Source organism: Scatophagus argus, chromosome 2 (genome assembly GCF_020382885.2).
Source record: "Scatophagus argus isolate fScaArg1 chromosome 2, fScaArg1.pri, whole genome shotgun sequence".
NCBI classification, from domain to species: domain Eukaryota; kingdom Metazoa; phylum Chordata; class Actinopteri; family Scatophagidae; genus Scatophagus; species Scatophagus argus.
In genome coordinates, this window is record NC_058494.1 from 28071376 (window position 1) to 28099353 (window position 27978).

A 27978-nucleotide genomic window follows, 5' to 3' on the forward strand; every position below is an offset into this window, starting at 1 on the left:
AAGCTGTGGATAATGGAACAGACAAGGTAAGAATCTTGTCTATCCGGTATTTATTAAACAAGAGTTTAGTTCAAAGACATAAACAGAAGTTGTTCAAAAAATTGTTTATTGTTAATACTGTTATAGTTGTTTATGAAAATATCTTCTTGAAAATATGCTGTAGCATTGTTAAAAATACTGGTACAAAAATGTTTTGATCCCTGTAGCCACACATTGGTGTTTGTTTGCAATATGTTGTAGAATTGTTAAATTAACAGTTACGGCAACAACTTTCATGCAGAAATAAAAATGTTTACAATTTTGCAACAGTGTCACCTGCTGGTGGTTGGTGGTATTACAACATAGATGTGTCCCCACCAGAATAGTGATTTTTGTCATAATAAAATACAAAATACATACACAAATGCAAAGTAAGTGATATAAAACTATGGCTTTGTTTCATTCAGAAAGTGGTGTCCCCACCAATACCCTTTCTGACAGGCTGTCTCACGGGGTCGCAAAAACAAGTATGTGTGTGTTTCTCTAACAGGAGGAGACTCTCCCTCCTACACTGAACACAGAGACACTGAGGAGGAGTCAGGCCAGAGCCCAAACCGAAATCCAGCATAAAGAGGTTCAGTGAATGTGGTGTTGAAGGTGTGGAGGTGGATCAGACTGTCAGAGGAGACTCTGTAGAAGGACAGAGTGCCAGCAGGACAGTCCACATACACTGCAACTCTATCAGAGACAGAGGACAGGGACGAGGAGGACAGGAGATCTGTTCTTCTGATATTGTGCCTGACAGAATAACAATCATCAGAATACTCCAGACTCCAGGACTGACTATTCCAACCAAACAAACAGTCAGCAGTGTCTCCTTTCCTTCTGATTCCTCTGTAAGTCACTGATATAAAAACTTCTCCACTCCACTCGACCTCCCAGTAGCAGCGACCAGTCAGTCCAGGTCTACACAGCAGCTGAGGCCAGTCAAACCTCTCTGGATGATCAGGATGAGGCTGCTTCTCTCTCACAAATGTCACCTTCCTGTTGTTGTCAGACAGTTTGAGGAATCTGTTTACTGTGTTTGTGTCCACTGTGAGTTCACAGGCATCTGATGGAGAGAACAAGACACAATACAGCAGCAGTTTATCATCTAACACACCTGATGGCTTCATTTGTTGCTTCATTAACAGACTGACTGTTCATTAGATCAAAACTTCACACTGACTCATCTTGTTGGATCTTCTGTCAAACTGAGAGCTGAATGCAGATACACAAGCTTTAGACTGAAACTACTTTAACATGTGCTGCCTTGTTTTCATCAATCAAAGTCAACACACACTTACACTTCCTCAGACCAGGTTTCAGCCTCTGCTGTCCACCATGTTCCACCCTGGAGGAAGAAACAAAGTCAGAATGAACCTTCAGAAGCTTCCTCATCAATGATCTTCATCAACCTTCACTCAGATCCACCATGAAGACAAAACAGCTGCATTTAGAAAACACATTTCATACACAGACTCAGTCCTCAGCTTGTCACTGTGACAGACAAACAGTGTGTGAGCTCTTGTTGTCTGGTCATACCTGAGAGTGTCCAGTCTCCAGTGTGGATCCTCCAGTCCAGCAGACAGCAGCCTCACTCCTGAGTCTCCTGGATGATTGTAGCTCAGGTCCAGCTCTCTCAGATGGGAGGGGTTGGATCTCAGAGCTGAGGCCAGAGAAGTACAGCCTTCCTGTGTGATCATACAGCCTGACAACCTGCAGACACACACACAATGTGAGGAGAAGGTGTGAAAACATTTTTTCTGTGAATATTTTGGATCTGTCATTTACAGAATGTTGGTCATCACTGACATCATCCCATACATTCAACAGTATTCAAACAGCCATCTGTTAAACAGAAGCTGAATCCTGACCTGAGAGTCTCCAGTGTACAGTGTGGACTCTTCAGTCCAGCAGACAGCAGTGTCACTCCTGAATCCCGCAGATTGTTGTTACTCAGGTCCAGCTCTCTCAGACTAGAGGACTGGGAGCTGAGAACTGAGGACAGAGCTTCACAGCTTCTCTCTGACAGATTACAGCCACTCAGTCTAAACAAAACATACAGGACATGTGAGAAAACATTTCACTTTCTATTTGGTATGACTTACAGAGACAATTGTAAATATTTGAAAATATTGGAAAGTCATGTTTCAGCCATCCCAAAATGAATTAATCCTGACCTGACAGCCTCCAGTTTACAGGTTGGACTCTTCAGTCCAGCAGACAGCAGCTTCACTCCTGAATCCCGCAGGTTGTTGCTACTCAGGTCCAGCTCTCTCAGACTAGAGGACTGGGAGCTGAGAACTGAGGACAGAGTTTCACAGCTTCTCTCTGACAGGTTACAGTCACTCAGCCTAAATAAGATGTACAGGACATATGAGAAAGCACTTCTCTCAGATATGATTCAGATGTTATTTATCTGAAAATGTAAGTGATAAAAATGCCAAGAAACATAACAAAAACACCATGTAACAATTCTGGTTCTCCATCAACAGGTTAATTAATCCTGACCTGAGAGTCTCCAGTTTACAGTTTGGACTCTTCAGTCCAGCAGACAGCAGCTCCACTCCTGAATCCTGCAGGTCGTTGTTACTCAGGTCCAGTTCTATCAGACTAGAAGACTGGGAGCTGAGAATTGAGGACAGAGCTTCACAGCTTCTCTCTGACAGGTTACAGCCATTCAGCCTAAAGAAGATGAACAGCACACATGAGAAAACACTTCTGTCTGATATGATTTTGATCTGTTATTTATCTGAAAATATAATCAACAAAGCAACAGAAAAAAACATGCTTTACCATAAACACATTTATTAATTCTGACCTGACAGTCTCCAGCATACAGTGTGGACTCTGCAGTCCAGCAGACAGCAGCTTCACTCCTGAGTCCTGGAGATCGTTGTTACTCAGGTCCAGCTCTCTCAGACTAGAGGACTTAGAGCTGAGAGCTGAGGGAAGAGCTTCACAGCTTCTCCCTGTGAGATTACAGCCACTCAGTCTAAACAAAACATATAGGACATATAAGAAAACATTTGTCTGATATGATTTCTTTCTATTATTTATCTGAAAAGGTGAGCCAAAAAACTACACAAACTATTTGAAACAGTTATTTTTCACCATGAACAAGTTTATTAATCCAGACCTGAGAGTCTCCAGTTTACAGTGCAGACTCTTTAGTTGAGCAAACAGCAGCTTCACTCCTGAAGCCTGCAGGTCGTTGTTACTCAGGTCCAGCTCTCTCAGACTAGAGGACTGGGAGCTGAGAACTGAGGACAGAGCTTCACAGCTTCTCCCTGACAGGTTACAGCCACTCAGCCTGAAGGAGAGTTAGGCAAGAGTGAAACAAACACTGGTATTGTTTCTGTGGTATACAATATAGAACACATCACATTTCTGTGATCTAATATGATCTGTGATCATATTAGCAACAATAAGCAACAATAAAACATAATTTAAAGTGTACAATGCTTCCATGCAGTAGTGGTCAGAGGGAGCAGGCCAGTCTGAACAGATGGGTTTGAGTTTGGATTTGAAATGAGGGAGTGAGTCAGAGTTACGGAGGTCAGGTGGAGGTGAGTTCCAGAGCTGCTCTGCTCCCCATGGTAGCAAGGCGGGCAGGGGGGGACAGCGAGATGGAGGGAGGAGGAGGATCTGAGGGTGCAGGAGGGTGTGGCAACATGGAGGAGGTCAAAGGGATAAGGTGAGGCACTGTTGTGGATGGCTTTAAAGGTGAGGAGAAGTATTTTTTAATTGATATGGTGTGTGATGGGGAGCCAGGGAAGCTGTTGTAAATTGGGTGTGATGTGATGGGTGGAGGGGGGCAATTGATGAGGGAGGAAGGTGGGAGTGTGGAGTTTTGTTTGGTTGAAAGGGAGAGCTGGGTGTCATCCGCATAGCAGTGAAAGTGAATTTGATGTTTGTGGAAGATGTGACCAAGGGGGAGAAGGTAAATAATGAGCAACAGGGGCCCCAGGACAGAACCCTGGGGCACACCTGTGGTGACAGGGACAGGGTGGGAGGTGTGTGATTTTAACTGAATGAACTGAGTGCAGCCTGAAAGGTATGACTGAAACCACTTGAGAGGTGTGTTTGTGATGCCAATGGAGGAAAGTCTGTCCAGAAGGATGGTGTGTGAGGTTGTGTCGAAGGCCGCACTCAGATCAAGGAGGAAAAGATTGGAGAGGGAACCGGAGTCAGCAACAAGGAGAAGGTCATTCGTGATTTTGAGAAGTGCTGTTTCAGTGCTATGGAGGGGACGGAAAGCAAACTGGAATTGTTCATATAAATTATTGCACAGACTGCCCTCTATGGGTTGAATCCCAGCTATTGCAAATGAACTTTGTGAGTGGCTGAGATGGAGGCAAAAGACATTTTGGAGCAGGCATCTCAAACTGGTCCACAGGAGGGCCGGTGTGGCTGCAGGTTTTCTTTCCAACCAAGTAGCAGCACACCAGACTTGACTCATTTAATCAACTGATCTCTGTCTTCAGACAGTTGATTGGTCAAACGCTCTTGGTTGGTTGGCACAAAAACCTGCAGCCACACCGGCCCTCCTGTGGACCAGTTTGAGATGCCTGTTTTGGAGGCTGCCATCTGACTGTCACCAAGCACCCTCCACGATTTCAGACAGTTATTAGATTAGCTTTAGCTAGTAGTTTAGCTTTCTGTGTTTTAGAGAATTGTTTGATTTAGCATCACTTATTTTCAGAATTCATTAGCTGGTGGCAAGACGGGTCAACACTGTTGCTTTTTCGGCTGCAAGGACACCAGCGGTCTGCACAGCTTTCCTTGTATAATTACATCCAAACAACATACAGAGAATGTTCAGACAGTCTGCTCTCAAACTGCCAAAACAAGACCAAAGAACACTGGGAGCATGTAATGGGGACATTACATGTGTTGACATTCCTGGAGACTGACCCTAAACTCAGACCTGGGCACAAAGGGCCGGTGTGGCTGCGGGTTTTTGCTCCAACCAACCAAGAGCACACAGTTTGACCAATCAACTGTCTGAAGACTGAGATCAGTTGATTAAATGAGTCAAGTCTGGTGTGCTGCTGCTTGGTTGGAAAGAAAACCTGCAGCCACACCGGCCCTTTGTGGAACAGTTTGCCCAGGTCTGCCCTAAACAGAACCACGACTTCCCTGAGTCGTCACCTTAAAAATATCTGTGGAGATTCTCAGTCATCCAGGTCATATTCACTCAAAGAGTTAAAGCAAGGTGTCTGAACTTGTGAAGATTTGACATGAAGACGTTTCGCTGCTTGGATCCAAGCAGCTGATGAAGCTGCTTGGATTAGCAGCGAAATGTCTTGCTTTAACGCCTTGCTTTAACTCTTTGAGCCATCTTAAAAATTAACAGTTTATGTTCTGGAAACTTGTGTTTTGTCCCCAACTATGCACAAACAAATTAAAAAGTAAAAAACCCCAGCAGCAGAGAGAGACAGCCCGGGTCAGCAGCCGACTTGATGCTCACCATCACTGATAACCGACATGAATGAACACACAGCCAGACAGAAGTTAACCAAACAAACACACATTACAGGATGTTTTACTGGAGGCTGCTGTGCATGAAGATTTCTCCTTGATTTAGCCATAAGCACACCAGGACTAAACTACAGCGGTTTAATAGTAACTTTAAAAACAATTCATAATTTTAATTTCCTTGAATGTACATTAAGACATTTTCAGACATTTCATGGAGCTGAAGGAACCCTGTATGAGCTGAAACAGAAACAACCTTCAGAATGACTCACCCCACCTTTAAATGAACTACAATGCAACCGATTTCTTCCATGGCTGCAGAGGTACAATAAAACAAAAGAAACTGCAATTTCAAATGACCAACTAACTACAATCAAAATATTGTCTGTTTATTACTCATTAAGACTTTAATCAGTTGACCCGTCACATGTGATCCAGTCAGTATCTGCAGTTCTGGGTTCACTTACAGAGCTTTGTTGGAGGCTTTGACCACTGGCAGCAGCCTCAGAAGAGCCTCCTCTGAAGCAGAGTATTTCTTCAGGTCAAACACGTCCAGATCTTCTTCTGATGACAGTAAGATGAAGCCCAGAGCTGACCACTGAGCAGGAGACAGTTTATCTGTGGAGAGACTTCCTGAACTCAGGGACTGTTGGATCTCCTCCACCAGAGAACGGTCATTCAGTTCATTCAGACAGTGGAACAGATTGATGCTTCTCTCTGGAGACAGATCGTCACTGAGCTTCATCCTGATGTATTCGACTGTTTCCTGGCTGGTTTGAGAACTACATCTTGTGTGTTTCATCAGACCTCGTAGGAGAGTGTGATTGGTCTGCAGTGAAAGACCCAGGAGGAAGCGGAGGAACAAGTCCAGGTGTCCATTTGGACTCTGCAAGGCCTTGTCCACAGCACTCTGGTACAGGAGAGCAGGTTCTGGTTTGTTTTTAAATATTGCAGGCAACAATAGTTTAGACCGCTTTGCTTCTTCTTCAGCCAGCAGGTTGACACCAGAGTTGATGAATGTCTGATGGACATGAAGAGCAGCCAGAAACTCCTGAACACTCAGATGGACGAAGCTAAACATTTTGTCTTCATTCTTCTTCCCGCGTTCCTCTTTAAAGATCTCTGTGAACACTCCTGAGCACACCGAGGCTCCTCTGACATCAGTTCCACTCTCTTTAAGGTCTTTCCCATAGAAGATCAGGTTGCCCTTTTCCAGTTGCTGGTAAGCCAGTTGTGCTAATGACTTGATGTACTGAATGCCCTTTTTTTGTTTGTATTTGTCTTTCGTTTGATGAATCTGAAACCTCAGGAATTCTGCGTACATCTCAGTCAAGGTCTTGGGCAGCTCTCCTCCCTCTCTGGTCTTCAACACATCCTCCAGAACTGTAGCAGTGATCCAGCAGAAGACTGGGATGTGGCACATGATGTGGACGCTTCGTGATGTCTTGATGTGGGAGATGATTCTGCTGGCCTGCTCCTCATCTCTGGATCTCTTCCTGAAGTACTCCTCCTTCTGTGGGTCAGTGAACCCTCTGACCTCTGTCACCACGTCAACAAAATCTGAGTGGATCTGATTGGCTGCTGCAGGTCGTGTGGTTATCCAGAGGCGCGCAGATGGAAGCAGGTTCCTGTTGATGAGGTTTGTCAGCAGCACATCCACTGAGGTGGACTCTGTGACATCAAAGTCTGTGTCCTGGTTTTTACTCTCAGAGCAGTCCAGGTGAAGTCGGCTCTCATCCAGTCCATCCAAGACAAACAGAAGTTTGAATGTACTTTTGTCATAGTTTGTGTTTGCTGAGGACTGCAGAGTGTTGAAGATGTGATTCAGAGCTTCTACCTTGATGTCTTTGGTCTCTCTGATACATTTATGAATTAGCTTTGCCAAACATAACTTTTTTCCCTTCCATAAATTCAGCTGGCGGAAGGTGAAGGGGAACATGAGGTGCACATCTTGATTGGCTCTTCCTTCAGCCCAGTCCAACACAAACTTGCGCACAAGAAATGTTTTGCCAATTCCTGCAATTCCATTGGTCAGGACTGTTCTTATGGGTTTATATTTTCCAGAGGGGGGTTTGAACATGTCTCTGGGTTTAATTGGTTCATCTGTTTCTGTTGGTTTCCTCACCACCTCAATCTGTCTGACCTCATGCTGTTTATCGATGTGTGTGTCACGGCTGGTGGTGATGTACAGCTCTGTGTAGATGTCATCCAGACGTTCCTTAGTCTCTCCCCACCCCTCTTGTGTACAGATGAACTTGTCCTGAAGGTGTGACTTAAGTATTTTTTGGTAATCTGAGATGGGTCGTGGCTCTGGTACTGGAACAATATCATCTGTTTGATGTAACAGAAACAAAAACAAGTCAACAAAATGCAGTCAAACTGAAGTTTGTTCGCTGGACTGAGCTGTGGACAGTATTTTCTACTAGTCATAGATTTGCAATTTTGTAACAGCAAGTTATCTTAACATTTAGACTTGAACACATCATTCTCGTAGAGGCTGAGCAGTACAACCAATTCAATTCCATTCATTTATAAAGCAACAAATCACAACAAAAGTTATCTCATGACATTTCCCTGTTACAGCAGGTCTAAACCAAACTCTGTAATTTAGTTTTTAGTACAGAGACCCAACAAAACCCCCATGAGCAAGCACTTGACAACAGTGGCAAGAAAAAACTTCCTTTTAAAAGACAAAAGCATCGGAGCAGTGTGGGCGTCCATCTGCCTTGACCAGTTGGGTTGTGGGAGAGACAGAGAGAGAGAGCAGAGAAGTGGAACTATTAACAAAACAATGACCACAATAGTGATATTACGAGTGGCAGTAGCAGATATAATAACAATAATGACAATGAAGAAGTTTGACTACAGCAGCAGCTGTCAACACCAACATCACTCCACCTGGCTCTCACACACCTGGACAAAAAACAAAAAGGACACTTGTGTTCAAATGCTGTTCACAGACTTCAGCTCAACATTCAATACCATCTTCACCCATCAGCAGCTAGTTGGAAAGTTGAGGCTTCTGGGCCTGAACGCCTCCCTCTGGAACTAGATCCTGGACTTTCTCCCCGAAAGACCTCAGAAAGTGCGAACTGGCAGCAACATCACCAGTACTGCCACACTTAGCACTAGGGATGGGTGATATGGGCTAAAAAATTAATCCCGATAATTTCTGGTATTTATCATGGTAACGATAAAAATGACGATAAACAAACACCAGTTCAGCCTAATCTTTTTGACTATAAATCTAATACCAAAATAATAATAATAAAGGCTACTAAACTATATCAATTAAGTTCAAGTAGTACACCTGTACTGTAAAAATGTAGTGAGTGACACCAAACATGATCCACCGAGCAGTTCCCCCACCTCCACAACACCACCACCATCTCTACATTGCATGTATGTTTCTCTCTCTCTGTCTCTTTCATCCTCTCTGTCCTGTCTACCTCTTCTTCTCCTCCTTCACCCAGCCGACTATCAGCAGGATGGTTCTCCCTTGTGAGTCGGGTCCTGCTCAGGGTTTCTTCCTGTTAAAAGGGAGTTTTTCCTTGCCACTGTCTGCTTGCTCGGGGGTTCAGGCTCTGGGTTTCTGTAAAGCATCTGGAGACAATTTTGAATATAAACAAAATTGATAAACATTGATATTCATCTGCAAGTGTAGCAGCTTCAGAAGCAGTTCTTACTCCACGCTCAGCAATATGAGTGGAACAGGTGGAATACAATCTTTAAATTGTTCCAGCACCATCAGATCACACAGATCCTTTAAATTCGTGACTTCCAATGCAGAATACCACCTGTTGAAAAATTTCGTCAGATCTCTAGCAAACTCAACATGTGACTGCTTTTCTGATTTCCTCCAGGATCTGAAGCATTGACGATACGCTTCTGGCACCAACTCATATGCCTTTAATACAGCCTCTTTAACAGCTGAATATGTTCGACTGTCCCCGGGACTGAGTGCAGAGTAAGCCTCCTGGGCCTTACCTGTCAACACAGACTGCAGCATGACCACATGATCAGCTTCAGGCCAACCTCTCCCATTAGCAACCCGTTCAAAAAGGGAGAAAAAGGTATCAGGGTCTTTCTTATCAAACTTAGCAGCAGACGCAAATTACTCACCACATCAAACACTTTTGAACCATGTGGGCCTCCTGCTGACTCATCTAAACCTCCCTCAGCATGACTCGGTTTACCCTGCCTGATCTAAGCAATACTGCTCTAAACCCAGTCTTTCTTTTTCTAATGACTGCCTAATTCGTTCCTTCTCTATGCTTAATTTTTCCCTTTCCATCTGCAAAAGCAAGAACTCTTTCTGCTGTTCAAAAGTTAAAACAGGATGTGGCACAACAGATTCATCAGCAACCTGAACTGTAGCTGGCAAAACACCATTTTCAAAGTGGCTTTCAACAGTCCTTTGATTTCTTCCTTTAATCGTTTATCTCCATTATCAACCTCATAGTACTCAACAAGCTTCAAAAGTTGCTCTTTAGTATAACTATTCAAAAGTTCCTCTGAAGGAGACTGGACAAAACTAGCAACAGTGGCCATGACAGAACAATAGTGACTGGTGAGATGCACAATGAATTAGAACAATACCGCTAACTACCTACCCAAAAGCTGGCTAATCTCTCCACTAGTCTTCATGCGGCTATTAATAGTGGGTATTTATGTACTAGAAACCACAAGAGCGAAAAAGGCAACTGTACAACAGCGACCCCCCGACATCTAGTGACGCGTTCCCGAGACACCGCAACACTACAGAAACTTCCGAACGAATCCCAAAATGATTAACATTCTTACAACCTACAAGGGAAAGTTTCAATTCTAACACATGCAGCACCAAGCAAGGACTATCAACATGGCCAAATAACGTCTACAACTGTCCTCCGATTACAGAGGGCAGCACAGAAACCCCCCACCAAATAGCATTTAACCAAACTAACTGAGATTAACAAATCAAATTAACAAAACCCAGGCAAACTGAGCTCAACTGTAGCTAATAACCAACCACATGCAAACATGAGGCCTCCCCAAGCTAGTTCCCATCTAATGCAATACTAACCTCTAACTTACTCTAGGCCAGGGATCAGCAACCTTTAGCATGGAAAGAGCCATTTGGCCCGTTTCCCACGAAATCAAAACCCACTCGAAGCCACAAAACCTATTTGACCACTAAACTGAAAGTTACACCGCATACAGTTTCCTTAAACATATGCTTTATATATGAGAACTATAGCAGGTTACTTTCATTAAATCAATAAACTTTAAACAGAAAATGACAAATTTTTATTTTTCCATTTTTAACAACAAAAACACCTAATTCTTTTGTACTTTGAGGAAAAAAGACACTGGCACTTATACATTTATTTTCAAATACAATAATATAAAAATATATTAAGGCAACGTTAACGCGTTAACACATTAGGGTTGGGCAAGTCAACGTGTGAATTAATTAACGCTGACAATTACTATTTTTTATTTTATCCCGCATGAACTCAGTTTTTTAGTGAGCAAGTAAGCAACGGCGGTAATAACGATAATTACTATTAACATTGTAAATATTTGTTAAATTTCTTTATTCCATTAGTACTCTATTTCTATTTAGTATTTTATTCTCTATTTATTTTACTCTTTTTGCACTAATCTTGATATTTTGATATTTTTATATTGTGATGAAAACACCAAACGGAGGAGCGCTCCCGAATTTCGTTGTATACTCTGGTATATAACGACAATAAAGGCTTTCTGATTCTGATTCTGATTCTGAAATAAAACAAAAAAATGTTTGCTACTTTCTCACAACATATTAAGCATATCGGTAAAACTGTCAGCAGTAAAAGCTGACAGTTTTTCGTCTGAAACTTTTCTCTTCTTTGATTTGTCCATTGCTAGCTTACCGGGAGCCAAAATAAGTCACGATGCCACCAACAAGTTTTACGTTAATATCACAAGAGCACCTCAATCTCCAAAGAAATAACTATTACAATGAAAAAAACCCAGAATAAATAGAATGAACTCAATTTAAATTAATTGTCCATTATTTATTCACATCATATTTTCCCCAAAATATCCTCGCCCTGTCTTAGCCATGGGAGCCACAGAAGAGTGATGAAAGAGCCGCATGGGGCTCCGGAGCCGTGGGTTGCCGACCCCTGGTCTAGGCCATTCCAAAGCCTTTACTAGTGAAGAAAAAACCAGTAGTACCAGCTGAGAAACAAAACATACCACAAGCGGCTCTCAGAGTGTGACAAAGAGGAGAGGCCAAACATGATCTGAACCATTTAACCACTTTATTGGGAGAAAATGGGTGGATGAACATCTGTAGTCAGTGTGTCTGCAATGTTTGGACGTGTGATAAAATGTGCATGTGAGTGTAAGCTGCAGTCCAAATGGCCAGGTGGAGAAAGAGTGAGACAAGCCTGCAGGGCCCTTTGTGTCCTTCTCTGCCCTGCCAACTCAGGTGTGCAGGAATCGGCTCCTCCCAGCAAACACCTGCACACACACACACAAGGCAGCAGCACCACAACACCTCCTTGAAAGGCAACACAGGGCCGTAACAATTCTAACAAGAGCGAGCTGTTTAACAACAACATACGCAGCTGTCACATCATTCAGGACCTACAACATTCGCACTGAGTACACTTATGTACAGGTTGTATTGTGTGTAGTTGTTAAGCTGTATAGCATGTATAAACACGTATATCCATAGTATTGTGCTGACATCTTGTGTAGTGTCAGTGTGGCAGCTGATCCCTGGAGGAATGTTGTCTCTATTCACTGTTCATTGAACCACCTTAAACAGCTGAAATGACAATTAAAAAAATCACTTGACTTGACTTGACTTGCTGCCATCTGCTGGTTGAAATGTCACAGTAACGTCCTGTAGCCTCAGTTTCACTTTTCTCCTTCTGTCTTGTGTGTGCACTCGCTCTCTGATGTCTAAAGCTCAGTATCATTTAAACCTCCAACAGAGACACTCGTTTAAGTTTGCAGTTTCCATTCAAATGTTGGGCAACTTTTTCAAGAAATCATTAAAGGAAAATGCAAATTGAGCCTTGAGGTTGTATCAGGCACTAACAGGTCATAGTTCACCTCATTACTTGGGTTGACACTTTGCAGGAAAAGAAAGACACAGAAAGAAAACTCACACTAAACTTTATCAAACTTTTCTTCTTTCAGGGCTTCCGTACATCACACAGAACAGAGCAGCTTTACCTTCAATCTGAGAGGAGGAAGGTCCTCTGTTGTCTGGAGTCTGTCCACCATCACTGACACCCACTGACACAGAGAGAGACACACATCATGTGTTATATTATCAGTTGTTCTGGACTGCTTTCACGTGGTTCTGCTAGGATGTGATCGGCTATAAAGACAAGTTACTTTATCTGTAACTTGATTTGAATTCCCGTTGAGAAACAGCTGAAACATGACAAACAACACAAACCCTGAGCCAAAAGGATTTACTGTTACATTTAAATTATTTACTGACATTTAAAACCTGCTCACAGTCAGTCAATAATCTGAGTGATGGAGTCGTGTCTTCAGGACACAAAGACCTCAGGACAAACACTGAGACAACCGAGACAGTTTACAGATAACTTTTCATTTTGGTTTAAAACTGTTTCTCTGAGCTGGCAAAATGAATAGAATAATTTATTTCCTTCCTTTCCTTCATTTATTTCATTTTAATGCTGTTTTTATTTCTGCCACAGAAAACAACTAGAGATGATAATAAAGTAAAGAAACAACATTTTGACTGGTGATTGGTAATCAGCATCGACCTATTCAGCTTCCAGAAATCGTGATCGGTGATCAGCCCCAAACATCCTGATCGGAGCACCTTGAGTCATAACCTCCTGTGATGTATAAAAGTCCATCATAAACTCTAAACCTCATCCACTCTACAGCTTCACTGAGTTTTCCTCAGATTATTAACCCCGTCCAGTCCCCATCTTGTTTGTCTTAAGTGTCTGGTTTCAAAGTTCTGTATTTATTTATTTATTTAAATCTTAGTCTACCTACACTGTCATTGCACTTCTCCACAGATTCACTGCTATTGCACTGTATATAGTATTTTTTATCCTTATCTTATTGTATATAGTACCTTCTGTGTTCTTACTGCTAGGTGTCTGTTTTGTCCTTGAGAGCAAAGTCTAACCGGAGTCAAATTCCTTGTTTGTACACACAAACTTGGCCAGTACGTGTGATGACGGGTGGAGATCAAACCATCACGATTAAAGCTGGTGGGGTTCTGAAGGTCTGTAACCACACTGATGTTATCTGTTTGATTTACCCATTTCATTTGGCATTTTTAACACTGGGCCCACACTGCAGGTCAGTCAGCTTGCCAGGACACCATGGAATCTCTCCTGGTGCTCCTGATGGTCTGTCCAGGTCTATGTAAGCATCTGGTGCTGGTTTAGCTGCTCCTGAAGGAACAGATGGATTCAATCCCAAAGCCTGCACGATGTTGACACACCAAGTGTTGTGCTTGTCGTCACTCTTAGTGTCTGAGACATAAACTCCTGGACAACCAGGTGCGGGATACGACTGCTTTGTTTCTCGTCCACATATCAACCTCACGTACATAACAGAGAGACAATTCAATCGGGTGGCTCCATCAGCCCTCCGTCCTCTCACAGTGATGACTGGTAACCTAAACCTTTTCTCGTCATGATGAGATCAGGCCTCCAGCTGTTTTCCTCTGATCAATACACTAAGTCTCTGTACTGACAGACCCTGTTCCTTTACACGTGTTATGTTGTCAACCCACTCTGTTGATCTGAACATACAAACAAAAGTGTGACTGACCTCCTGGTCCTGAGCTGGTGTCCGGTAGTCTCTGCACCAGGTCGTTTCTGGGTATCTTCTCTAAAACCGTCTTGGTCACCGTCAGAGCTCCATCCATTTTATAGGCGTGCACCATCAGAGTCACGGTTTGAAACATGTCTGCCCTCTCCAGCTTGGACCATTTGATGGGTTGGTGGCCTTCCAGCACGTCTTCCTGGTTCAGATACCATCTGAATTTCTCAAATTCATCTGATGTTAAATCCTCCAGAGTGTTCGCAAGGCCTTCTGGTGTCATCATGGCTTCCTGCTGAAATCAGACAGCTTTGTCAACCTGAAGGAAAACTGTAACACAGGTGTATCAGAGCAGAAAGAGGAGTTCTGATTGGCTGACAGCAGAGTCCGGACTTCATGTAGTCTTGAAGTGGCTCACTGCTTACAGGTCTTTCAGTTAAAGAGAGCGTAGCAGTTTCATGTAAGTGAATGTTAAGCCCTCACTGAGTTATGGGTCACCATCTCCACTGTAAGTTCTGATTACAGTGAGCTCCATCTCTGCTATAGAGGAAAACACAAACGCAACGACTTCAATCGAAATATCAAGAATGGGTGAATGAATGAATGTGTGAGTAAACAGTTAATTCATGACACAATGAATGAATAAATTGGATTCTAATTAGTAAATTAGAATGAAACAAAATCATTATAGAGTAAACTCTGTTTAACTCTTCTTATTTGGCTGACTTCGTGTCTGTGTGGTCTTTCTTCTCAGTTTAGAGCTCATTTGGAGCTTTTGGCTTCAGCAAAAGTGACAATTTCAGGTTTTTCCTGAAGAGGTTAACTCGAAGATGAGTTTAGTCCAGCACACAGTCTTCTTGGTTCAATACACTCTAAATTATTCATTATCCTCTTTTTCTCCATGGCTCACGCCCTCACTGATGACTTTCCCAAATATGATTGGCTAAGACAACTGACAATATCACATTTACACGCTGGTGTCCGCCATCTTAGTTTTGCATGTTAGCATGCTAACATTAGCACTAGAGTCAGTAAAATCCAAAGGGGACATCTTTTGGGAAGCAGCATAGGGATCAGGACATTTCATGACAATCTGCCTTCAAGGTTTCATCACTTCCTGTGGATGAGTGATAAGTTTGTCCTGATGGTGGCGCTACAGGAAATGTCAGTGAGAACCACCCTGTGGGAATCATTCAGAAGACATTCTACAACAATCTTTACTGGAGTATCAGTGTTTTAACATTTCCACAAATGTTCTTGTTATTTGTTAGCATAGTTTTGAGGTCACTGGATAAACTTTTTTTTCCTAAAATGACAGCAGAGTTTCTTCATCAAAGGTGTGTCGTGTTACCTGTCAGGGGTCTCACCTGTTCAGCTCCACATGAGATCAAACACACTTTGTTTCTTCGTCCGCAGACGCCGACAGACGCCGCTGGTGTTCGTCCGACCGACAGCCGTCACATCCTCATACCTTCAAATCCAAATCCAGAACCGTCAGTCTGACGTGAGAGCAGAGAGCCAGTGTGAGCTGCAGGTGGCAGTGTTACTGAAGGTCTGTCAGTCAGTCTGAACCGCAGCTGGAGACACTGACGGAGCTCCACAAAGTCCAGACTGCAGCAACACTGAAGAAGAAGACAATCAGCTTGATTACTGGATGAGGAGGGACAAACAGTCTGTGAACTCATGTGACAAACACAAACTGCATCAGTAAGCACAGAAGAAGAAGAAGAAGAAGATTCTTCATCGTCACGTACACTCAAACTAATACTCAACTCGTGAAAAAGACTGATGAAACTTTCAGACAACAAATTGACTAAAACTACTAAACACACACATCTCAGCGTTTACGTGACACAACAGGAAGTTGGGCTTCACTGTAACATCTCAGCAGTGACGTTCTGAACAGCCTTTTGTCTGCTGGATTCTTCAAGGCTGACAGACTTTGGCTTTTTGTCCTTTTGTTTCACAAAGTTAAAGTTAAGCTCCGTTCAAACTTTAACATCCAAGTTTAGAAACATGAAACCAGTTCTGTCAGTCCACTATCTGGAGCTCATGACCCGCACAGCACAGACGGACAGACAGCCTGAAGTGGGTCTCTACTCTCATCTTTACGGTAATGAACGTGACTGCCTTTAAGTATTTTCTTCATCACAAACTAACAAACAAACAAAGTGTGAGAGTAAACAAGCTTTCCCGCTGATTCCTGACTGTTAGCAGCTGTTAGCATCACAGCTGAAGCCGCTTTTCACTCTTTCAAACGTCTTCTGCTAAAAAGCACAAGAGCCGAGCGGTCGGTCGTGTCGGCCGACAGACTCGACTCCTGCCACACATTCAAACACTTTGGACTGTGAGGATCGAGTCAAAGTACCGGAAGGCACAAACAGTCACATAACACGAGTCATTAGAGAACAACAGAGAGAAAAACACTCGTTTACCTTTGAGTGCGGAGCCACTAAATAATCTGCATCAGCAGCTGAGAGGAAGTGAAAGTAACACAAACTTCCTGTTACGCCTCACCTGAAAGCAGGAAAGAAAAGGAAAAAGAAGCCTTCACAATGTTTTCAAGTGCGTTCATATACGAGACACTATGGTAACAACGAGGTCAATCCGATTTCACAATAAATCGGAAAAGTTACATTCAGTCATTAAATCCTTTTCTTTCAGTCAGTCACTCAAAAACACATGATCACACGAATATAATAAATGAATGAATGAATAAATAGATCAAGATAAATAAAATGTAAACACAATGAATAATAAATATATCATCAAATTTGTTCTCTGAATTCAGAATGCCATTTCAAGGAAACTTCCTGTTGCCGGTTGCGACAGTTCAGAGTCAGTTTCAGTTCAGTTCATCAATAGTTAAAAATATTTCTTTGTTAATGAATATGACTGTAATTAATAACAACAAGATACCTTACTGACGTTAGTGAAGGTGTTCGTGGTCGTTACGTTGCTGCAGTATTACAGAAGATGTGGTTAACAAGTAGTGAAGGACTTGAGTCAACGCGGCCAATGAGGCAATGAGGTGCGCACGTTACGTGTTTGTTTACGTCACGTAACGTGACCACCTGTTTTCATTTCGGTAATATAACTTCCAAGTTAAGTTTATTCTCTTATTTGTTTGTAACATTGTTGAAAGGTTATTCTCTGTGTGAGTGTTTTAGATTGTTTCAGCTTAGTTTGTGTTTTTGTGTATTTTATTTATTTGGTTCTCACGGATTGGCGGACTGGTGATAAAATGGCGCAAATCAAAGCCTGGAGCCAAAGACCTCTTTGTGCTCATGATGAAACTGGAGGGGACTTGGACCACTGACCAGTTTCACTTCAGGATGATAGCAGACCACCCCACGGTGTTACACAATAAGTTTCAGGAAGTTCAGATGTAGCATTTCACAATAAAGGCAATCCAAAATCCCTTATATCAGTTAGTTTTTACTCTGTTTTCAGTGTAATTAAAAGGAAACCTTGAGTTGCCACTGACCAGTTTCACTTCAGGATGATAGCAGACCACCCCACGGTCTCACACTGTGTCACAGTGTGTCACTGAGTCTTCTGTCAGGTTCCAGAGACTTTCACCTCTAAACGTCTCACATGGTTTCATTAGTGACAAATGATTCAACAGTTCACTAAAACCAGCTGGGAGGAAAATGAAATCAGACTTTTTGTCCGCCTGAGGTATCTGCTGACCCTTTAAAGGGACCCGACCCTCAGGCTGGGAACCACTGGATTAGCTAGTGGCTGAGACTGAGTCCACCTGACAGCAGGAAGAGGTTTTAATGAGCGCTGGATCCACCGAGTCACATGGACACGTTCCACAGTTTCCACCCAGCTCGTAATCATGACAACAAAGATGGCCGCAGCTGAAGCCTCAAAATATTTCAAAGATGCGAACATTAAAACTGCCAGACAAAAATGTTTCTAGTTTTTATTTGTCTAAAACTTTCCGTCATGTCCAGATTAAATCAGCTGCTGATGAAGACGTGCTGAGCTTCAGGTTAACTCAGCGTCCACGGACTGGACTTCTGTCAGAGCTCTCAGCTGGGGATGACATTTGCTCAGCTGTCGTGAAAGTGGACGTGGACATCACTTCAGGACAAAGTGGGTATCGTGTTCTTAGTAAATATTTGTTTCCATCCCACATGTCTGTTGGAGTGTGACCCATTCTGATGCGTCAGTGTGATTGTCAGGAGCAGTAAATGGTCCTCACACTGTGTGTTTGTCTGTTGGTGTCAGTTGCTGCTGTCTGATAAGAAAAACACACCAGCATCAAGTCTGTCCTGAAGCTTTTTCACAGCAGGACAGCAGATTGACAGACTGATCTGAATGGGTTTCAAGGCAGCCAGTAGGGGGCAGCACGTGTTCGGTAGACATCTTTCTACTTTATTCTTCTTCTTTAACATCAGAGCTTGATGAGCAGGAACAATGAAGCAGTTTACTCCAAGAAGTATTTAGTATTTATTGTCATTGTCTCAGACATTTTATTTACCACTTTTTTGTACATCAAGCCTGAGGTTTGGAACAGTTTTTTTTCACTTTCTGAATGATGTTAATATTGTTCAACAGTGTTGTTCCTGCAAATACTTCACATTTCTCACCTCTTTTTGACTCAAACACATCATAACCAGGTTCAATGCATTTAAACAATTTACGGTAATACCCAGGAGTTCACGTCACAGACAGCACTGAGCCGTTACAGTGGACCAGGACTAGCAAGGTGTTATGTGCCTGAACAACAGACAGTCAAGCATCACTTCAGTGCTTTAATAAGAACTCAGAACACTAAAGGGACATCAGCTGTGACATCAACAGACTGCAGCTTGTCAGTTTTGCTGCTGGGCTGTCGGGTCTTCAGAGTTTATCTTCCTCAGCTCAGTCTCTGCATCTCCGTTTCCATTGCTTCGTCTGTGTCTAAACAGGAAGAAAGAAAAAGAGGAACGTAGTCACTTTTAACCTGATCGTGACCTCTGAGGAGCCTGGATTCTGATTGGTTGGAAGCCGTGGCTTTACCAGGTCACCTGCAGTATTATGTGTGTGTCTGATTGTATTTCTAACTGAATGTGCTGCCACTGTGTAAAGACAGGAACCATGAAGTTTAGTCAAAGAGCATAGAACTCGGGTTATATGTGTAACTACCAATGACGCAGATACACATTCGGTCCATTAATCTGACATGAAAAATAACTGCTTAAGCATGAGAGAGACAGACATGAGAGACCAGCTGTCTGTGTGATAGACAGGAGGACAGTGGCTGCTGCTTCAAAATGTCTTTTTGACTCTCTCAGATCACCTCTGTGGTCACACTGTGTCCCTGTTTGACAGGATCTGACATAAAAATACAATTTCCTTGTATTTTCATATCTGATCATGTTTTCTTTCTGTTAAAATATGATGTGTTGTTAAGTGATATGCAAGCAGTTCCAACCAATATCATGACCTCCACCAATCAGTAGATCCTCAACTTTTAATGACACAGAGTGATCATTAGATTTAGTCAGTGTTCAATTTGTGCATGCGGGTCCTGGAGGTGAAAAAGTCTGGGACCTCTGTTTTCAAGAACCATTATACAATATGCACACATGGCAACACAATCCCCAGTTTTCTGCATGGAGGTCAGGTGTTTGACTCGACCGGAGCTAAAATCTCCTTCAGACAGTAACACAGAAACCCTCTACCTTCCCTCCTCGACATCGAAGATGTTTTCAGGCAGACGGAAGTTGAGCGTCTCAGGGAGCATGAAGACCGAGCTGCCGCTGACGATTCCCGTCCCAGCGAAGATCAGCGGCGGCAGGAGAAGCCAGACGTCCTCCAGCAACATGATCATGGGAGCCAGGGAACTCCCGATGCGACAGATACACGAGGTGTAGCCTATACCACACTGCCTGTCCAGCAGCACAACCAGGAGGATCAGTTTTAATGCTGCTGGCAGGGTTGACATTTAAGTAGTTTAAGTAGAAAGAAAGTTTGACACCAGTAATGCAACATAATATCAGTACGTCATCGCTGTCTGCTGACGAAGGCTTTAGAATGAAATTTTAGAAGTCAAATCTCAGTCACGCCAGCCCTGAGAAGCAGTGAAATAAATACAAATTGTCACATTTTTACTTAGAAAATACTGAAGAAATAATGACTCTGGTGTAGTGGTGGACTGCAGACTAAAAAATGCATGTTTTAAAGTTTATGCATCAAGACATTTTTGGTGAGAGCTGCAGAGTTTTAGAGATGTCAGCTGTAGAAATATCTTCCTTCTCTTGAACACAGTGGAACTAGATGGGACTTAACCTACGGAACCTAACTGATGCCTCCAAAAACCTTGACCCAGTTACTCCAGATAACCTACGGACCCTGTTGTGAGCAGTTTGGATGTGGCTCTAAAAACTGGCTGTTTTACAGCTCTTCAGTCGAGGTCAGGGTCCTTCAGGTTGGCACTCTGGTTTCAGGAATTGTGTTTTACCTGAGAACAGTCGGGAAGAGTTCGGCTGAGTAAAGGAACGCTGTAGTGAACGCAGCCTCTGAGAAACCCTTTGCCACCACAGCAATGCATGTTCGAAGCACAGAGTACTCTGAAAGACAAGCAGAGTACCAGAGTAACTGCTAGCTGCTGCTCATTGTACTGTTCGCTGTAGTTAGCAAACTGTAGTTATAAACATGACAGGACAGATGAGGTTTTCTAGAGGAAACAGAATTAAATGTCCAGCTTCTGAATTTATTTTTAGACCAGTCCAACGAAACTCAGGACTTATCAGGAGGACTGCTGCAACACATCTGCTGTTAATGGGATTCTCATCACCTTCTGTTGACGATGTTAGTTTATTTTTTAATGTTTCAAACAAAAGTTCTGGCCACATCTTACAAACTTTATCTCATAAAAATCAAATAAATCAAATCAATAAAAAATGCATGTGTATGCAGAGATGGGAAGTGATGTCACCTAAAGGTATGGCCGTGTTTATTCCAATCAGAGCTCCCGTTGTGATCAGGAACCCCGCCTGGCCATTCCGCCGGCCAATCCAGTCCAGGATGAAGAAAGTCAGGATTTTGGCAGGCACTTCAATGGCCCCATAGATGAACTGCGTGAGGTAGATACTGACGCCAAAACCTGAGATCCTGAAGCTAATCCCGTAGTACAGGAAGGCAACAGCAAACCTGCAGGTACAACAGCAACAATGCGAACACTCAGCAGCTTGGAGGGCCGCACAGAGGACCATACGTTTTAAATACGCCAAAGGTCAGAGGATGTTACCAGAACAATCCAGAGCAGAGGGTGATCTTCCTCAGTTGGGGTGTTTTGACCAAGTCCAGGTACGAGTGGCTCTTCTGAGCCACTTCAGACACCGTCACCTTCCCCAGAGTCTGAAACAAGCACAGAGCCGAACACTGTGACTGGAAAGAAGAGCTTGAGGTGCTGGACAGCTTCAGCCCAGCGTAACCCCTGTTTAAACCAATCAGAATCATGTTGGGCAGAACTAAGCCCATCATGCACCAAACTGACATCATCCATGTTTGATGAGTTCATCGTAATGTTTATTTCCACAGCTCTGATTCCATCTGTGCAGCAGCTGAAAATACTTCCCATTTTAGACCCACACACTGTTTTCACTCAGTAATTCCAATTTTCAAACGTGGTTCAGCTCTCATTAGTGAACCCCAACACTGCACAGACGTTTCGGATGAAAGCCTTTCTAGTGGCCTCTAGTGCTGGAGAGACAGCCCGACTCCCCGAATCCCTTCTGTCAGTGTGACAAAGATGAACTCATCAGTAACTTTTACTGATGATTACTTACTAATACTGGATTTTCAGACTGAGTCAGTCAGCTGTACCTCAGTATCCAGTCTGGATGTGTTTTCGTTCTTGCCGTTCATTTCAGCGCACTGGACCAGATACTTCTTGGCTTCCTCCACTCTGCCGTTGGCCAGCAGCCATCGGGCCGACTCCGGCAGCCACCTGAACGCAGGTGATGAAACACAGCCACACTAAGATGTTTACCGTCAGCATGGACAATGGAAACTCCTCCTAACATCTGCCTTACCACCAGGAGACGAGGGCAGCGATGCAGGGTGCCGTCACCGCCAGCGTCAGGTGTCTCCAGTCACGTATGAAGTAGGCCAGCAAGGCCAGGATCATGTTCCCCACACTCCACGACAAACTCATGATGGTCCCACTGAAGGTCCGGTGCTTCACGTCTGTCCACTCGATACCTGAGCAGGAAGTGAGCAAACGGGCCTCCATGAAGTGCAGAGACAGAGAACCAGTTTGATTAGAAATAGAACAAAAAAAGACAACAGAGAAACGATTTCTGTTGTGTTGCAAGTGTTTGTTTTTCCAGGAAGTCCAAAGTGCCTGCAAGCGAAGCAGCACAACACAGCTGAGCTCAGCTTTTTGAAGGACTTCCTGTTTGTATTCCTTATTATTCCTGCTGCTTGTGTGGACGAGGAGCAGCTCATTAATGAAACTGACCTGACGAGTCTTCAAAACGTCTCAGATTTAACAGACTCAGTGTGGACAGCAAGCCTCCGATGTGACACAATGTCGGACACTGAACGCTTTCATGTTTTTGGTGAATTTTAATTTAGGGCTACATGGAAGGCACACGTATTGAATTTTAATTGTCTAACACAAATTAACTAATTAAATGTTGCATATCTTACAAACACAACATTTGATTTAGTAGGGGAGAACAGGGGCAACACACTCAGGTCCCCTGCAGTCCAGTGACCTTCTTAAAATAAGTCTGATGACAGAAAACGGACGCGATGTGAACCGTTTCTTCTAACAGGACAGTTAATACGTGACCTCAGAGTGATGACATCATTACATAATTAATGAGTGAAGGTGACGCAGTAACAGTAAAACTGCTGCTCCAGTCCTGGTCAGGAGGTTTTCAGCTTGAAGTGCGTTTGAGTTCATACCGAGGACGACCCCGATGATGGACAGCCCACTGAGGGAGACGCCACACAGCGCCCTGCTGACGGCGAACATCACGTAGGAGGTGGAGAAGGCGGAGGTGACTCCCAGCATGGTGGAGGTGATTAGAGCCACCAGGAGCATCGACTTACGACCAAACCTGCAGCACACACACACACACACACACACACACTACACTTTAGTGGCTTCTGATCCAATTGCCAGATCTTCTTCTGCATTTCCTAACGTTTCCCAGCCCAGTTGCCAACAACAACGAGACCACTTTAACCATCAAACCGGCTCGTTTCAGCGGCTGCTGGGACGCTCTGTCGGCACCAACGGCAGATGTTTTCAAACACGTGTTTGTGGCGACTTTAAGCACAAAAAGGGAAGTACGAAGGAGAGTTTCAACATAATCCCTTACAGTTTATTCTGACCTTTGGGTTGCTTTTCTTTTTTCTTTTTTCTTTCCAAAGATCAGTGCTGAACTATTTTAGCTGAGGATCACATGATGTAATGAAAAGCTGCTGAATGGACCTTCACGTGAGTTTGTTTTGTTGATAAAAGGACGAGAGTGAACTTACAGATCCAAGTGTTGAACATCTACAATGAACTGCTTCCTACTGATCAGAAGCAGCAGCAACCCTTCAGCAGACAGCATGTCCACTTCCTGCTGATGCCGGCTAACTTTACGTGATTACGTGAACATGACCACAGTTTGTGTGTTTTGTGTGTTATAGTCCTCATGTATGCTAACGAGAGCTACAGCAGATGTTTGAAGCCGCAAACAAAACAAAAAACATCGTGTTTGATTGATGCAGGAAACCAAAATAATATAATTTAAGTATATACTTAACTAATAATATGAAAAGGCATTTCATCACAAAAAAGCAGAGAAAATCTAATCTAATGGAACTTTATCGATTGTCTCCACCACTCATAAGTTAAAATATAATGAAAAAATTAAATTATTTTTACTCCATAAAAGTTACATTTAGAGGCTTCAGCTCCATAAGCCCCCATTCATTCTGGACCACCTCGTGAGCACCACCTACATAACCCCAGGTTCTGAGAGTGAGAGTTCTTCTCCTGTTAGAAACTCTCTGACAAAATGTGCCTTAAAGAGACCAAGTGTGTGTGTGTGTGTGTGTGAGTGTGTGTGAGTGTGTATGTGTGAGTGTAGAGACACAGTGAGACTGTAGTCTGTGTTGGTAATCTATGACTTATTAGGTAACTGACATTTTGGGCTTATTCATTAAAGAGTCACACACACACACACTCTCTCACATACACACACACACACTCTCTCACATACACACACACACACTCACACACACAAACTCTCTCTCTCACACACACACACACACTCACATACACAAACTCTCTCACACACACACACAAACTCTCTCTCTCTCACACACACACACACACACACATAAACTCACACAAACTCACACACACACACTCACATACACACACACACTCACACACACAAACTCTCTCTCTCTCTCACACACACACACACACACACACTCTCTCACACACACACACACACACACACACACACACACTCACACACACACACACACACACTGTCTGCATCAGCAGGGCAGCAGCTGACTTTGTTCCTGAAAACGCGGTGAATCGTCTTGTTGTTGAAGGGGCTCGGAGGCCTGGTCTGAGGCCAGGAGCTCGGGTCAGTCTGACGCGTCAGAGTCGGACTCGTTCGGGTTTTCAGACTGTGTTTCAGCCCTGCGGTTTATTCACACTGTTTTTCACTTGAGCTCAGGGTTCATGAAGGCCACAGGAAGGACGGACTGAATGCAGGAGCTGCGTCTCCTCTTTCAGAACTCATGAGGTGACTTGTTCACCTTTGAGTTCAGTTCGCCCTGTGAAGTGGAGCCGAATGTTTGACTGCATCGTGTGTTTTACTTTAAACTTTTCACTGCAGCACATCTGCTCCTGTCCAGATGTGCTGATGCTGAATGTGGTGAACTGATGTTCACCAGCATCATCATGTGATCATGTGATCAACTCTTTAAGAAGCCTTAGTGATGAGCTGCGTCGCCACAAAGAGTTTCCATGACAACAACATCTCCAGCCAACTGCCGTCTGCTTCAAGACCCTCACGTCTCTGTTTACATCCTGGTCACTGACGTCAGCGGCGGCTCGACTCGCAGCCCACACGTCACATCCTGCTTTGTGCAGGGTTGAACGTTTTAGCTACCAGCTCTGTTTGCATGCATTTGCACTTGCAATCCCACAATGCCTTGGCTGAGCGTGTTGACCAATGAGAGGCTGCGCTCCCGACTTTGACCAGTGATAAGGTGTTTTCACTACGTATTACTGCAGTAAAGGATCTCCTCGTACTCGTGCGTGTTCTGCGTCAGGTTCAGCAGACTGCGAGGGTTTAGACCGGGACGAGTGATGAAGAACTCACTTGTCAGAAAGCTGTCCGAACACAACGGATCCAAATGTCACCCCGATGAAGAAGTACGTGGCGAGGGCTTGATTCAGCTGCTTGTTGTCACACACCAGATCCCACTGCAGAGAGACAGACAGGCAGATATACAGGCAGGCAGGCAGACAGGCAGATAGACTTTGGTCCAGACTGAAACATCTCTACAGTCCAATGATAATAATATCGAACAACTACTGGATTTCCATTAAGTTTTCTTCAGACATTCGTGTTCCCCTCAGAATGGACTTGAAGAACTTTGGTGGTGCTCTGACGTTCTTCCACCATCCACCAAACAGTGAATAGAGAATGACTGCGCTGTCCTCGTTGGGTGAACTGTCCCTTTGAGACACTGAATAATAACCCGTCTCGTCTCTGATTTGTCGTGTGTGGACAAACGGACGCTTTCTTCCATGTGACTGATTGTTAACATTAAAACCTGACACACCGTCGGCTGAGTTTATTGGAGACACAAAGACTTGGACAGACATCAGGTCCACAATATGAGACCAGACTTCTGTGTCCCACAGCCCGTCCGACTCCTGACAGCGAGACATGAAGAAACACAAAGCTGCAGAATTTGCTTCACATGGCAAAAGGCTCACACAGAAAACCATCTGATATCATTTTGACATGTTGTCTCACATTGTGGATTTGATGTCTGATGAAGGTCCTGGTCTGAGTCTCTGAGAGTCCTGCATCATGCTGTGTTCCAATCTTCTGCATTTCTGATAACTTAACTTTGCTTCCTCTTACCTCGGTGGCGGTTGTGGAGCTGAACTGTGATTGGTCGTAGACCCAGCCGTGTGGACAAGGTGCCGTCCCGTTTCCTTGCTCGAGGTCGAAGGTCAGCGGGGGGTCGTACACCCTGCAGGAGCTGAGTGAGCCGTCATCCTGACGTGGGATCCTGAGGGTCTCGGGCTCGGAGCTCAGCGACACCCCGTCAACATCCTCCGGGCTAACCAGGGCGCAGCGGTGAGGAGGTGTGGCGGAGACGAAGTTGTGCAGGAGGAAGTGGAGCGGGAGGATGGCACGGGGGAGGCACAGGATGCACAGGACCAGGAACTGGAACCTGGAGAAGCCGCCGACTTCGTCCAAGATCTCCTCAAACCTCATGGTGATACGAGAGGACTCGTCCACTCTGTCTGTGTGTCTGAGGCTGAAGACAATCAGCTCCTCTCAGACCCTGAGAGGGAGGTGCTCGGGGAGTGTGTGTCTCAGTGTGTGTGTGTGTCTCAGTGTGTGTGTGTGTGTGTGTGTCTGAGTGTGTGTGTGTGTGTGTGTGTCTGAGTGTGTGTGTGTGTCTGAGTGTGTGTGTGTGTCTGAGTGTGTGTGTGTGTGTCTGAGTGTGTGTGTGTGTGTGTCTGAGTGTGTGTGTGTGTGTGTCTGAGTGTGTGTGTGTGTCTGAGTGTGTGTGTGTGTGTGTGTCTGAGTGTGTGTGTGTGTGTGTGTGTGTGTGTGTGAACTGATTTCTCAGTGGTTTTTCCGTGTGTCCTGTTTGTGTGAATGGATTGTTTTCGGGCATTGAGCCCTTCAGCCTTCAGCTGATTTTCATCAGACTGAGCAGGAAGCTGCTGGTTTGAAACCCACACCACCACAACGACCGTGTTTGTTGTGAATCACAGCAGTGTGTCACATCCCCACTTCCTTCAGTCACAGCGTTGTTCTCTACCTGTCCACCAGGTGTCCTCAGAGCTGCTCACAGCTGTCACTGTGTAATATTCGCCTCCTGTTTAGCGTTTAGTTCAGCTTCAGTGAACCGTGACCAGCAAAGTCACAGCCGACCAATAAAAGACCAGAGAGAGAGGGAGCACCTGACTGATAGTAATGACACCCAAAACACCTGCACTGATGACAATTACAACATCATAACAGGATTAATCATAATAAAAACAGCAGTTGGTGTCAAGCAGGACCGCAGCAGGAGGTCCAACCACGATCCATGAGAACCTGAGAGACCAGAAAGCTCAAGGACTCCAGGGAAGAAGCTGAGTTAGTAACCTGCATTAATGGGACATAAATGTGTGCAGAAGGAGAGTTAGAGGAAGAAAGAGCTCAGTGCATCATGGGAGATCCCTGGCAGTCTAAGTCTATAGCAGCATAACTAGAGACCAGCCTAAACCAGCCCTGACTATAAGCTTTATCAAACAGGAAAGTTTTAGTCTGCTCTTAAACACAGAGAGGGTGTCCGCCTCCCGGACCGAAACCAGAAGGTGATTCCACAGCAGAGGAGCCTGATAACTAAAGGCTCTGGTTCTACTTTTGAGGACTTTAGGACCACAAGTACACATGTAGCTTAGCAAAG

General features: G+C 44.0%; 2 protein-coding genes across 2 annotated transcripts in view; both read right to left on the minus strand.

Moving 5' to 3' along the window:
• Positions 1–89: 89 nt before the first annotated feature.
• The window catches only part of LOC124052702 (NACHT, LRR and PYD domains-containing protein 12-like), a 231900-nt gene continuing 204011 nt past the window's right edge, over positions 90–27978 (minus strand). The window contains 11 exon segments of the mRNA XM_046377263.1: positions 90–1090; positions 1326–1372; positions 1564–1737; positions 1896–2069; positions 2202–2375; positions 2533–2706; positions 2843–3016; positions 3161–3334; positions 5970–7833; positions 14317–14602; positions 15675–15929. Of these exon segments, the coding sequence (XP_046233219.1) occupies positions 426–1090; positions 1326–1372; positions 1564–1737; positions 1896–2069; positions 2202–2375; positions 2533–2706; positions 2843–3016; positions 3161–3334; positions 5970–7833; positions 14317–14593 (3897 nt within the window). The 5' untranslated portion in view covers positions 14594–14602; positions 15675–15929 and the 3' untranslated portion in view covers positions 90–425.
• slc22a7a (solute carrier family 22 member 7a) lies at positions 18406–26927 on the minus strand. Its single transcript, XM_046377311.1, has 10 exons — positions 26430–26927; positions 25656–25759; positions 23221–23375; positions 22341–22509; positions 22132–22255; positions 21554–21663; positions 21242–21456; positions 20765–20873; positions 19986–20192; positions 18406–19221 (listed from the first exon to the last, which is right to left on the minus strand). The coding sequence occupies exons 1-10, from the start codon at positions 26787–26789 to the stop codon at positions 19134–19136; spliced, it is 1641 nt and encodes a 546-aa protein (XP_046233267.1). The 5' UTR covers positions 26790–26927; the 3' UTR covers positions 18406–19133.